Genomic DNA, 14003 nt, shown 5'->3' on the forward strand with positions numbered 1-14003 from the left:
GGTTTAAGGCCCGGCTGGCGTGGAGAGAGAGAGGGCCAGACTGGCACAGGCCCCTCCGACCTCTGACGTTCTTCCCCACAGGGAAGCATTTCTTCCACGATGATCTCCTTTCACATGGACCGCTCACTCCCCTGGAGAAATCCGATGATGCCTCCGGAGATCTGTGTCTCGAATCTGGGCCAGAACAGGACTCCCGTAGAGCGGGAGAGTTGGGGTCGGGGCCAGGCCTGTGGGCCCTCCCCTAGAAAGGCCTGCCCGTTTCCAGAGCTTTAACTCCAGTTCCACAGAGGAGACCCTCCCAGCCCAAGCGCTGCCTTGGCGTGAAGAAAGGCCGCGTGTTGGCCGGAGGGGCCCCCGGAGGAAGGACCTCTCGTTGCCCGCCTGCCTTTCGGCCATTCTCTGCCACGTTCCAAAGCGCCCCACTGGGAATGGCTTCGTGTTGTTAACACTGACTGGATCGGAGCTCCAGGACGCGGGCGCCGTCCTTGCACCGACGGGGCGGCTCCTAACGGGGCACCACGGACTGGTCTCTGAAGTCTCTGACCGCCGGCGCCGCTGGAGGCCCTCATCGCTGTGTCCGGCCAGCCGACGAGTGCTTAGTAGGCACCTGCCGTGTGCTAGTCACTGGCCTTGGCGCTGAGGAGATGAAGCCAAAGGACGAGAGCAGCCCCGTGCCCGGTCCAGTGGGAAGGATCACGGATAAACACGGCACACCTACAGAGCCCGTCTGGGAGGGGGGACACGGCTGGTGTGTCCGAGGAGGAGGGGACAGAGGCACGGCAGAGGGTGGGCCACTGGGTCTGAGCCTCGGCCGTGCGCGTGTCCCGAGGGCTGGCAAACCCTAACAAAGAAGTCAGACTGGAACCCTTTTCAGGGATTAAAACATGATAAATCGGTCTCTTTGGGAATCTTCCGAGCCCTGAAAGGAGGTCTGGGGCCCCCAAAGGTCCAGAAACCCCGGCCCTGGGGGGATGGCAGAGCCACCGTGGTCTCTGGAAGGAAAGTCACTGGCAGGAGGAGCCGGTGGTGGGCGGTGCCGGGAGAGAGAAGGGAGAAGGGAGAAATGGCAGGCTGCGGGTGAGGAAGAGCGGGCAGGTCCAGATAAGGGTGTGAGGGGTAAGGCTGGACAGAAATGGAGGGGCGCCTCATGAGTCCCAGCTGTCTCAGGGACATCTGCTTTGAAATGCCGAGTGTGCCGGTGGTGATCCCGAGTGAAGCTCAGAGATTGAGGGTCATCTGCATCCAGACAGTGGGGCGACGAGGGGACAGCTGGCACTTGCGTCATGCCTGCCTTGTGCCAGGCGCTGGGCTAAGCACTTAGGATCTCACGAGATCCTCACAACAACCTTGGGAGGTGCGTGCTATTATGAGCCCCATTTTGTAGATGAGGAGGCCGAGGCTGGATTCGAACTTGGGCCTTGACTCCAGGCCCATCACTCTCACTGAACCGTTGTGCTGCTCTTAGAACATAGGAGCTGCTGAGGCTACTGAGAGAGAGACAGACAGACAGACAGACAGACATCCCTAGGGAACACCACAGTTCGTGTCATGCGCAGAGAGGAGAGGGCATCCGGGAGCAAGAGAGGGTGGTCAGCTGGGTCCGATGCAGTGGATCCCGTTAGAAGGCCGAGGACCGAGAAAAGGGCCAGATTTCACAAGAAGACGTCATTGCGGGGCAGTTGGGTGGCTCAGTGGACTCGTGGAGAGTCAAGATGGGAAGTCTTGGGTTCAAATCCTGGCTAGGTGACTCTGGGCCAGTCACTTAAGCTCACTTCCCTAGCCCTCACCTCTCTTTGGCCGAGGAGCCGCCGGCTGGGAGAAGGTTAGGGTTTGCATTTTGGAGAGGGCGGCGGCAGGCGAAGGATGAGGTAGGAAGCCGAAGGATGAGGTAGGAAGCCGGGCTGCAGAGCTTTTTCCAGGACGTTGCCAGAGGCTGCGGGTGAGGGGTAGAAGAGCTGGGAGGGCCGGGTGGGGGTGGGGGGTGTCTGGGGCCTTTTGTTTCAAGGATGGGAAGGCAGCGAAGGAGGAGCCCTTGGCCAGGGAGCAGAGCGACTCTGCTGGCCGGGGCGGAAGGGCCCGCGGGGCTGTCATGCGATCGTCTTTCCTGTCTCCAAGCTTCGGGTTTTCGTTCTATGGGGTCTTTCCACGCAGGAGCCTCTCACTGCCGACGCCAGGGCCGGGGCTTGCCCGTACTTACGCGGCATCCCCGGTGCCCATCCGTGTGGGGCCTGGTGTGGCCAGTAGAGCGCGTTGCCACTCTGCCTGCAGGGATGGGGGGCGGCCACAGGGAAACTCACGCCTGCTGGCGGGCTGCCCCCTGGAATGGACGAGGTGCCGGCGTCCCCCCTATTTAGCCAGCCTCGTAGGAGGCAGCGAGGCCTGGCTTTCTGCTTTTCCTCCTTGAGAGTGGAATATTCTCGACAAGTGGTCTGGAGAGCAGAAGAGATTAGGTCAGCCTCGGCAGTGATCGATGGGCAGGGAAGGGACTTCGCTGGGGATCTTGGGAGGCGGCTCCAGGAATGGTGAGCCCCGGCCGGGGCTTGGGAGTTTTCATTTCATTTTCGTCTCTTTTCTCTCCCCGTCCTCCTCCGCCCCACAACAGCGAGACAAACAAACCCTTGTCGAGCAGAACAACTTCCCACACCGAGAGCCCGAGAGTCGGGTCGGGTTTGGGCAGAGCCAAGGCCCGGCCCAAGTCGCCCTTTGGGAAAAGGGTTTCGCTCCCTGAGGCTTTTCGAGGCGGGATGCGCCAGCTGGGGTGCTTTGGAAGCAGCGAGGCTCTCTCTTCCTTTGTCTTTCAGTTTCTCTCCAGCAACGAGTGGCAGAGCTGGAAAAAGTCAATGCAGAATTTGCACGCACCAAGCAGCAGCTGGAGCAGGAATTTAACCAAAAGAGAGCCAAGTTTAAAGAGCTGTATTTGGCCAAAGAAGGTGAGTTCGCAGCCACGCCTGGTAACCAGAAAGACCGAGAAAAATGCCACTTCCCGGGCACGGCCCAGTGCGCTGCGGAACGCCGGGAAGTGGGACGGATCAGGTGCTGGGCTCCCCCCTCTGCCAAGGAAAGGCAAGGGGAAAGGGCAGCTTCCTGCCTGAGAAGCTGTGCGAATGGTTTTCAGATTCTTTTGGGGGCGGGGCCCCCTGCTCTGTACTTTGCAGGCCCAAGGCCAAGCCCAGACCAGTGTCCTCTGCCCACGGGGAGGCCATAGACTGCCACCGAACCTCACTCCCCTACGCTGGCCTCCCAGGTCTGACCAAGCTGTCAGATGTGGTGCAGAGAGGGTGCCCAGCAGCTTTGCAGGTTTTGCCGCAGAGCTCTTCTGTCAGTTGATGAAGGGTTTTAGGATCTTGGGAAAGTCAGTTGGCCCTGGGAAACTTGTGGAGAGAATCAGGGTCCATCTGACTTTCCCAAGATTCTAAAACCCACACAGAGTAACCCCAGGACCCTCTGAACTGCTCTCCCCACCTAGAGTTCTTTCTCTCCCCTCTCTTCTGTAATGGGCGGCCTTTTAGGAGAAAACTGTCTTCTCCTCCTACCTGCTGCCGCCCACTCCTCCCACTGTGCCTCCTAGAATTTCTAGGCCACAGTGACCAGCCCCTCCAGCCTCTGGGATCTCCTCTTGTGTGCTTCCCATCTCTGAGGCCTCCCTCAGACGAGGCCCAGGGGATCCCCAGCTTCTGCCCTGTCCCACTGGTCCTGGAGGTAGAAGTGGACCACTTGGAGCCCTCCTGCTTACTTTCCAGCAGTCTTTGCTCTCCTCTCAGGATCATTCCTTCTTTTGAAGCCCCTTCCCAAACCCAAGTATGTAGCTAGAATTCAAATGAGAGACTAGAGCAAAGAGTACCAATCATGAATTTAGAGAAGGCTCTTGTAATTAGGGCAAGATGAAAAGAGATTATCAGAGAAAGGCACTGGAGATAGCCAGTCACTATCAAAATGTAATATATATACATACCTAATAGCAAGCATCTACATTCTTAAGTTAATTCAGTTGGTGGGAGAAATTAGATGATAAAACTAACATAATAATGGACAACCTTAATCTATCCCTTGCAGACCTAGACAGCTCTAACCAAAAGATAAACAAGAAAGTCAGGGAGATTAGAGATGCTAGATCTCTGACAATTTTTGAATGGGAATAGAAAGGAATGTACATATTTTTCAGATATACTGTGGCTGAAACACGACTACAAAACCAACCATGTAATGAGGCATAAAGATCTCACTCAAAATGTAGGGAAACAGAAATGCTCAACACATCATTTATTGATCACAGAGCAATAAAAATATATTCAACAAAGGGAATTTGAAGAATTAAAAAGTTGTAGGTTAAATCACAGAATTCTGCAGACATGGTAGATCAAAAAATAAGTTACAGAGAAAATGGAAAATGTTTTCAAAGAAAATGGCAACAGATTTAAGCTTGGGATACAACTGAAGTAGTTCTTGTCAGAAAATTTATATTTTTAAATATTTTCATCACCAAGAGAAAAAGAACACATCAGTGAATTGGGCACACAATGAAAAGAAACTTAGACAACAATAAAAAACCAACTGAGCCACAGAGTAGAAATTATGAACATTTAAAAATAGACTAGTAAAATTGAAAGCAAGGGAACCATTGAATTGAGAAAACTAAGTTCCAATTGTCTTGAAAAACAATATAGTTCATCTGATTTTAAAAAGAGAAGAAAATCAATTTTTTTCTATCAACATGAAAAAAATCACAGCAATTGAAGGGGAAATCAGAAATCATTTTGTCCAATTATGTGTGAACAAAACTGCTAACTTAGAGAAATTAGATGAATACTTTTAAAATATAAAGTACTCAGATTAATAAAAAAGAAGTAGATTATTTGAATAACCCAGTGTCATAAAGTAATTTAATAGAGCACAAAAATTTCATGACCAGTCATTTATTTACAGGTGAAATCTGTCACGCATTCAAAGAACAATTCCAATATTATATAAACTGTTGGAATAATGGGAAAATGAGGCACATTTCAAATCTCTGCATCTGTTACAAATGTGGTCTTGATATCCAAAGCACAGACAGATAAAGTGGAGAAAGCAAAATGATAGAGCAGCAGCGCTAATGAACGTGAATGTTTATCCAGCCCTTTCTCCACTCTGTCCCCTAACCCTAATGACAGTGTCTACTCTCAAGGATCTTACAATCTAAGTGATTTACCACTTGACACTATTGGAAAGAATCCCCAAATGCTAGCCACTAGGTTCATTTGCCTCGTGTTCCCCAAACCCAAAGACGCCAGCTTCTGGGTCTTAGGCCTTCCTTTCTGATGACGGTTGCTGGGAAAGTTACAAAGCAGTCTGGCAAAAATTAGGGACAGCCCAGCATCTCACATGCATACCAAGATGAGGTCCCTGTGGACTCATGAGTGGGGTGGAAAAGGTGACATCATAGTGCATTAGAGGAGCCAAGGAGAAATCACCTTCCAGAGCTTTGCTGGCAGATGACCCAACAAGGTACAGCCAAGATCACAGAAGAGAAAATGGAACATTTGGATTATAGAAAATGTTAAAGTTTTTGCAGAAACAAAACCAAACCAGCTAACTTTAGAAGGAAAATGAGTAAATTATGGGGGGAAATTTCACCAGTTTTCCTGGTAAAGTTCTCCTTTCCAAGATTTATAGGCAATGCACTAAAATGCATAAGAATGGGAGACATTCCCCAATAGGAACATAAAGAAAAGACCCAAATAGATCAATTTTCAAAGCAATCCAAGCTATTAACAAGTAAAAGGAAAAAATGCTCCTGATCACTAATAGAGAAATGAAAACGAAAGCCACTTGGAGTGGCAAATGTTGGGTAGGCATGGAGCGATTTGGAAATATGCCTCTCCCACCCGATTCCTGTGTGGGCTTTGAGTGGAGCGCACTTTACATTTTCTATGCTTTGATGGAGTACAAAGAAAGAGGAACGAGACCCCCATGTTCAGAGACACTTCTGACAGCAGCTCTGGCGTAACCACCTTTTGGACAATGGCTGAAAAATTGGGGTATGAAATATTTATTAAACACTCATTCTGTGCGAAGCGCCCTGCCGGGTCGTGGAAATATGGAATGGACAATGTCAGAGGACAGAGCGAGGATGGCCTTGATGGTAGAAACAAAGCTAGACAGATAGATAGGTGGGGATCGCTCCACCCAGAGAAACTGCTTCGAAAGCCTCTGGACCTCTGATCTGTGTGCCTGGGAGCCAGGACCTGGAGGACTCTGGCTAGGAGGCGGCAGGACATGGCCAGTGTGGGAGTTGGTTTTGCTGGACTAGGCATTTGTTCGATAGCTTTCCTTTTTCATTTATTGTCCAGTAGGCGAGAGGGAAAGCTACTACATGTTTGTATACATGTGTGCATGTGCACATTTCCATGTTATCCAACCTCAACTGGGCTCTCAGTGCAGCAGGCCTTTTTTTCCTTCACAATTGACCGCTATCTCATACTCCTATGGGGCTATACCAGAGCTCTTCCCTCCTCAAGTTTCCCACACCTCCTCCCAGTTAGCTGGCACAAGAGAGAGAGTGCTGGGCAGACTGTGAGTGTGGAGCCTCATGAGCTTCCTTTATTTTGGCCTCTCTCTGTCTCTCTTTCTCTCTTTCTCCCACTCCTCCTTTCCTGACCCATTGAAGAGGCAAGAAATCCAGAGCTCATGTCTCAATGATTTATTTAAAGAGTGCTTAAAAGCCATATGTGTATATTGGTCTCAAGTGTCCTTTGGTAGCCTGATGTTCTGCTCTGCTTAAATATTTCCAAGTCATGTTTTGATGGTGTGCTTTAAGAAAAAAGATTTTTTAAATTATCTTTATTTTGGCTTCATTCCCTCAAGTATCATGGCTTAGACTAGATGGCCTCTGAGGTCCTTTCCAGCTCTCAAATTCTGTGATTCTGTGAATCATTCTCTGTCAGGGGAGGATGAATTGATAATTCAAAACATGTTGGCTCTTGTAGGCAACAGCTTGACCACCAATTGAGGACTGAGATTTTTGCAACAAAGAAAATATAGGAAAAATTTTTTTATTGTAGTCAGTTTTTTCTTCTTTATCTTCAGCTCTTCCAAAAGAGCTAATTAAAGTCAGTGTCTTGAGCTCAGTGGGGGAAGAGTATTAGAGAACGATTTTTGGATTCTCTTATTTCTTTGCATTTTTTTTAAAAATGACAATAAATCATTCTTTGTTATTATTAAAAAATAAAGAAAAATGGCTGAACAAATTGTGGTATCTGGTGGTGATGGAATACTATTGTGCTGAAAGGAATGATAAACTGGAGGAGTTCCATGTGAACTGGAAAGACCTCCAAGAACTGATGCAGAGCGAAAGGAGCAGATCCAGAAGAACATTGTACACAGAGACGGATACATTGTAGTACAGTTGAATGTAACTGACTTTGCTACTAGCAGCAAAATGACCCAGGACAGTCCTGAGAGACTTATGAGAAAGAATGTATCTACATCCAGAGAAAGAACTGTGGGAGCAGAAATGCAGAAGGAAAACATGACTGATCACATGGTTCAAAGGGTACATGATTGGGGTTTTGGCGTTAAAAGATCACTCTATTGCAAATATGAATAATATGGAAATAGGTTTTGAACAATGATACATGTATAACCCAGTGGAATTGCTCATCAGCTCAGGGAGGGAGAAGGGAAAGAACATGAATCACGTAATCATAGAAAAAATACTCTAAATTAATGAATTAAAAAAAAAGAAAAGGTCCACCTCACTCTGGGTCAAGAAGATATTAGCTCATATTCCTGATAATGTTGGCTACGTGAAGAGCTCATGTTATAACAAGTCATTTTTTGAACCCATGTGATTTGGTCTTTTATTCTGTCGGATATGTATCTACCTAGAGAGCTGTCCACACACTTTGATAGCTCTGTGTTCTCATCCAGGAGAATATTCCCTTTGGTGGTGTATATTGTACTTTTCCTGTCTCCGTCTCACACTGTGACTGTTACAAGCCCTTCAGTAAATCTGCCACAGAAAGCCCTTTGCAAGGAGCATTGATTTTTTTTTTCTGGGTTATACATGTTTTATCACGCAAAACTCATTTTCATATTATTCATTTTTGTAGGCAAATAATCTTGTAGAGCCAAAACCCTGAAATCCTAGACCCAAATAAACAAATGATAAATCATGTTTTTATCTACATTCCTACTCCCACAGTTCTTTCTCTGGAGGTGGAGAGCATTCTTTGCCATTAGTCCTATAGAACTGTCTTGGATCATCGTGTTCCTGAGAGTATTCAAGTCTGTCACATTGGATAATCCCACAATATTGCAGTTACTGTGTACGATGTTCTCCTCATCTGCTCATTTTACCTGCATCAGACCATGAAAGTCTTTCCAGCTTTTTCTGAAATCTTCCTATTCATCATTCCTTATAGCACAACAGTGTTCCATCACCATCATAAACCACAATTTGTTCAGCCATTCCCCAATTGAGGGCCAGCCCTTTCCTTTCCAATTCTTTGCCACCACAAAAAGAGGAGCTAGAAATATTTTTGTACAAATAAGTCCTTTCCCATTTTTTTCTCTCTTTGGGATACAGACCCAGCAGTGGTATGGCTGGACACGCATTCTTTTAAAGCCCTTTGGGTCTAATTCCAAATTACCTTCAGAATGGTTGGGTCAGTTCACAGCTCCATCAGCAATATGTTAGTGAAGGAGCATTGATTTTTTTTGTAGTCTGGGACAGTTTTCCTTCAAGGAGGCCATTTTCAGGGTTTGGTTGGTTCAAAGGTCTAGGGACCCGAAAGCCTAACCCACAGAAAGTTAGTATTCCTAGACTTTGATCCAGTGTTATGCCCTGGTGGAACGGTATCTCTTTTTCCTTTTTTTCATCTTTTCTGATAAAGGAATCTTGTTATTGCCATTGGGTGTTATAGTCCATAGGTGTTTCATTGCCTTCCAGTGCTGATCCTAGATCCCTGCCAGCGGAGCCCGCCGGAGCCTGGGGGCTGCCCAACAGGCCTAATTCCTTTTCTAGTTCAGCATCTCTCAGGTGCCACAACCTTTTCCTCCACTGCTGCTGTGGGTGCCTGTGTGGAATAATTTCTTTTTCTGGGTCAGATGTGACTTTACCAGGTAGACAATTCAGTGGGCAGAGGGGTCTAGGCAGGGAGGCCTGCAGACCAGAGATGAACCAGATAGAGCATTCCAGTCAGGGAGAAGACTGTGTACCACAGCAAGAAGAGGCAGACAACAGGCACTCAGATCCATACAACCAAACTGGACAGGAAAAGCAGAGAGGCACTAGGATGAAGAGGGGCCGGAGGAGGCTTCTTTTAAAAGATGCGATCTTAGTGGGTGCTTAAGGGAAGTCAGGATGAAGGCCAGGGAGTGGTCCAGGCTCGGAGGAACAACCAGAGAGAATGCCCACAGCTGAGGGATGGAGGGTCTTGGACAGTGACACTGGATTGAAGTATATGGGGTGGAGGGGGGAGGTGTAAGAAGACTAGGAAGGCTCAGAGGGCAGCTTATGGAAGGGATTTGAGTGCCAAACAGGATTTTGGATTTGATCAAGGAGTCACTGGAGGTGACTTGATTGGATCTCTTCAGGAAAATCATTTTAGTAGTTGAGTGAGGAAGGCTTAAGTGAGGAGAGCCTGGAGGTATGCAGACCTTCCTCCAACCCCCTCCTACACCTATTGCAGTAGTCCCTGGGGGAGGTGTTTGCACCAAGGTGGAAGCAGTGTCAGAGGAGGGAAGAGGACATATGGGCAAATGCTGCAGAGGTGAAAGTGATGAGAGTTCATACAGAGGTGAAACTGATGAGAGATTTTGCAGATGTGAAATTGATGAGAGTTGGTACTGAGTTGAAACTGATCAGAGATGGTATAGAGATGAAACTGAGGAGAGATATTACAAAGGTGAAATAGATAAAAGATGGCTCCAGAGGTGAAATGGCTGGGCCTTGCTACCATATTGTATATGGGGTGGGAGGCCTGGTAAGGGCAAGAATTCAGGATGATTCTTAGAGTGTCCCTTCCCCATTGTGGAGGATTGGCTGAGTTCATTTCTCTCCTTTCACAAAGGGAGGTGGAAGCCACCATAGTCAAACCTTATAATGGAGCCCTGTCTCCCTGGAGTCAGAGGTCTTGATTTTTCCAAAAGGTCGTCCCTTTCTGTCCCTTGGGCTGCAGGTTGTTTCCTCCCCTCTCCTCACAGCACAGAGTGCTGTTGTTTGGCACATTTCTAGTTTTAAGGTGTTTGACTTTGAGAGCTATTTTGAGAACTCCTTCCTCCATTCTAGGCAGATTGGCCTGGTGGATGGAGAGAGTGTAAGGCCTGGAGTGAGAAGAGCTGGCTTTGATCTGGCCTCAGACTGGGGCTAGGGGGATAGAGGACAAATCACTTCAGCTCTCTCAGTCCCTGATCTTATCTGTCAAAGGGAGATAATGGTCCCTCCTTATTGTCCTTCTGGAAAATGAGGGGGCTAGACCCCCTGGGGTCCTCCTGGAGGACTCTGACTTTTCTTTCTGTCTCCCCAGCATGATCTCTGCTCCTCGTAGTCTTGGCTAATAACTTGGCTCTGGAGGCTTAGAGTTAGGGTTTTCCTGGGATGGATTCATGCCCCCTGGAAGAGGTCCTTGTGGTCAGCGGCCTGCTAAGTTGTGTTTGTTTCGGCTCCGGTTGCTGTTAGGCTGGGCAAGTCCTTATGGCCTCTCGAGGTCCAGGTGAAGTTTTGTCTGGGATGTCTCCTCCCCTGCCCCAAGATACACACACACACACACACACACACACACACACACACACACACACACACACACACACACCCTGCCCCCCCCCCCCATCCCCTCTAACAGAAAGTCTTTCCTGTCTTCAGAGGACCTGAAAAGGCAGAATGCCGTCCTGCAGGCAGCACAGGATGACCTCGGGCACCTCCGGACGCAGCTGTGGGAAGCCCAGGCTGAGATGGAGAACATCAAGGCCATCGCCACGGTGTCGGAGAACACCAAGCAAGAGGCAATAGATGAGGTGAAGAGACAGTGGCGAGAAGAAGTCGCCTCTCTTCAGGCCGTCATGAAAGGTAGAGGTTGGCTCTGCGCTTCCGTGGCTGAGGAGGGGAGGGGCGCGCCATTGGTCCTGTGCTAGGAAGGCGGGCTAATCTGACAGGGAAGGAGGCAGCCTCTGGCATTGCTAGCAGCTTCCAAAGGGACTAAGGGTGGCCTCCAGGTAAAGGAGACTAGGCTGCCTTGGGCTCGTGCCTTCAGGCAGAACATGTTCCCTGTGACTCCCAGTTCCAAACACTTTCCAGAAAGAAAGTCAGACAGATGGGCCAGGCGAATAGAATACAGATGAGGTGGCCACCCAAACGGAATCTCTTGAGCAGCTCGGACCAGTCGGATTACTACGCAAGGAGGGGCCAAAGCCAGGAGTGTCAGGGGAAATGATGGAGAAAGGGCGAAGGGAAGCAATTCCAGAGAATCTTATCTTAGCCGGTCCTTCGGAGCATCACCTTAAAAGCCATCGGGCTCTGGCTCCAAGTAGACGTCTGTCACCCGGGAAAAGGCAGACAGAAGCAAATGACCTCAGTAGCCCGGCGCTGGATAAACCCAAAGCCCCAGCTACCGGGGTAAGGCCTCACTGTGTGCCGGCCAGAACTGCTGGGAAGACTGGGAAGCTGTCTGGCAGAAAAAGCTACAGACCAACGTCCTCCCCTGAGCTCCGAACGGGCACATGGCGACAGGGGAAGGAATTGGCAGTTCCCCATCAGCTATGGCCGGGGACGAGTTCATGAGCCAACGGGCTAGAGAGGATCCCAGAGGAGAAACGACGATCCCCGTGAAATCAGAAGGGGGCTGGGGGCGGGGAGGGGCAGATCTGCAGCAAGTTTCTCTGATGGAGGCTCCTTTCCAAGATACCTGGAGGGAACTTTCAGAATGAATCAGAGCCATTTCCAGCTGACAGATACCCCGAAGATGTGCACAGGCAGGTGTCAAAGGAAGAAATACAAAGCCGTCCACAAAGCTCCCAAGAAATGGAAAAGCGTCCAGTGTGAGGAAAGGACCTTTTCAGATCCTCACTCTGTCACCCCACACAGATCCCTGGGACAAGAGTCCTTTTTTCTGGCTGTTGACCTCTGACTCTATCCTCGGCTCCCCACATCTGTCTGCGTGACCAGGATCCCCCAGGCTATCTCCCAGGCTAGTGACTCTGTGGAGCTTAGGCTGGCCCAAATGTGACCCCCAGAGTCAAGCTCAGGGGGCACCAACCCCCTCTTTAGAAAGGCTGGCCAGCTTTCAGCAGCCGGGTCTTCCCAGGACTCCCATCATCGTCTCTGTTGAGGATCTGCCCTTTCTAGCCCAGTGTCGGCCCTGTTCTGTGCTGTGGGCATGCCCTGTTCTGATCCAAACAGCTGTGGTAAAAACGCCCTTCCCAGCCTTCAGAGCCTACCGTTCTCTGCTCCGGGGCCCACCCCGACCTTCCTCTTCTTGCTTGCTGTCCTGCCTGGACAAGCCGGGGTGCTGCCACTCCGGTAGCAGTCGTTTTCAGAAAACTGGCCCCGCCAGCCTTGTAACAAGGAAAACCAGCAGGGGAGACCGAGCCGCCCCAGTGCCTACATCTCGTGCTCCTGTCTGGGGCTGTGGCACTCGGTGATCTGGCCCTGCCAGGAGGAAGGAGGTTTTGGATCTCTGGGCCAGAGCGCGGTCTCCATGGTTCCTTGCTTGGTTTTCGTGTTGGCTTCTTTCCACTCGTGTTCTTCTTTGTCAGCTGGCTGGCTCTGCTCGCTTCCCCCTCCACCTTTGGGTGCTGGTCTTCCCAAGCTTCTCTAGAGTCCTCCCAGGCAGCATCTCCCCACTGCGCAATAACACGTCCCCTTGGCTGGTAAGCCTGTTCGCAAAAGACGGTCTCACGAAATGCCTTTGCAGGACCCGTGACTAACCCTCAGCCAGGGAGGCAGGTTCCCAGGGAATTGGGTGGAGTGAGTCTGGCCTCCGCCACGAGTGGCCTCGAGAGAGCCCAGAACTCTGTTCTTGGGATGGCCGGGAAAGGGGGAAGGATGCTGGGTCGTGCCCCGAAGGGCCTTGGGGACCACCCTGAGGCTGCTTCTCCAGCTCCTTTCCTCGCTGCCTCCCAAACTGTGGGAGGAAAGTGTCTGGGCGGCCTGTGGCTGCTCAGCACTCGTGTCCTGCTGCTGCTGCTCACGCTGTGGAGGAGACCCTGATTTCCAAAGTCTGTGCCGGGGAGGCTCTGCAGGCTGCTCTGGCGACGAGCGGAGCCGCCCCCTCGTCTGTGGCTTCTCCGAATGCCGGCCCCAAGGACCCTGCAGCACGGGCGACCTCACACGCCTGCTCTCGGTGACAGCGAGCACGCCCGTGTTTCCCAGGGAAAGAGGAAATCCAAACCCATCCCGTGGGAAGTGGTGGTTTGAGTGGCAGCCGAGGGCCCCTCCGCCCTGCTCCTTGCTGTCACCCGACCCCTCTGGGCCGCCAGCCCCTCAGGCATCGCGTTGGACACTTAGATCCCGGAAGTGCCCTCCTCAGGCCCGTCTGTCGATTCTCTCGGCTTCTGCGAAGACTGTCTCTATGTGGCGTCTTTGGATTGTTTGGTACCAAAGCAGCCTCGACTGCAGGCAGGCCAAGGACGGGCTCAGCTGGCTGTGAATGTTTGTCCACGGGGCTGCTGCCTCAGCCACCCCAAGATGCACCAAGTTTGAAGTGGCCCCAGTGTGCAGAGCTGGGGACTGGGGGCAGCGGATGTCGAGAAAAGAGCCCCCACGCTAAGGGCAGTGCCAGAGGGAAAGAAGGGGGAGTGAGGAGGAGTCCAGGACAGCCGCTAGGCCGGGAGCCTGGGGGCTGTGCACAGTAATGATAGGGAAGGGGTGGGGGAAGATGAGGAGTTCCGGGGTCGATTCCTTGCATTTAAGATGCTTCTAGAACATCCATTTGAGATACACAACAGGCCTTTCAGAGGAGAGGCTTTAGGAGAGCACAGAGGGTGGGGGCGAGATGGGGGACTTTGAGGATTGTCGGCACAGAGAT

The 14003-nt window shown here is 50.6% G+C and overlaps 1 protein-coding gene across 2 annotated transcripts in view; it reads left to right on the forward strand.

The window, feature by feature from the left end:
• RABEP1 (rabaptin, RAB GTPase binding effector protein 1) overlaps positions 1–14003 on the forward strand; it is a 45876-nt gene that overhangs the window by 12009 nt on the left and 19864 nt on the right. Inside the window, exons 1-3 of one of the 2 annotated variants that reach the window (XM_044675265.1) lie at positions 2443–2522; positions 2802–2930; positions 10844–11047. In XM_044675265.1, the coding sequence (XP_044531200.1) occupies positions 2471–2522; positions 2802–2930; positions 10844–11047 (385 nt within the window). In that variant the 5' untranslated portion in view covers positions 2443–2470. Of the gene's footprint in view, positions 1–2442; positions 2523–2801; positions 2931–10843; positions 11048–14003 lie in introns of those variants that run through there. The other variant, XM_044675271.1, reaches the window with a different exon arrangement.

Source organism: Gracilinanus agilis, chromosome 1, assembly GCF_016433145.1.
Source record: "Gracilinanus agilis isolate LMUSP501 chromosome 1, AgileGrace, whole genome shotgun sequence".
In the NCBI taxonomy this organism is placed as follows: Eukaryota; Metazoa; Chordata; class Mammalia; order Didelphimorphia; family Didelphidae; genus Gracilinanus; species Gracilinanus agilis.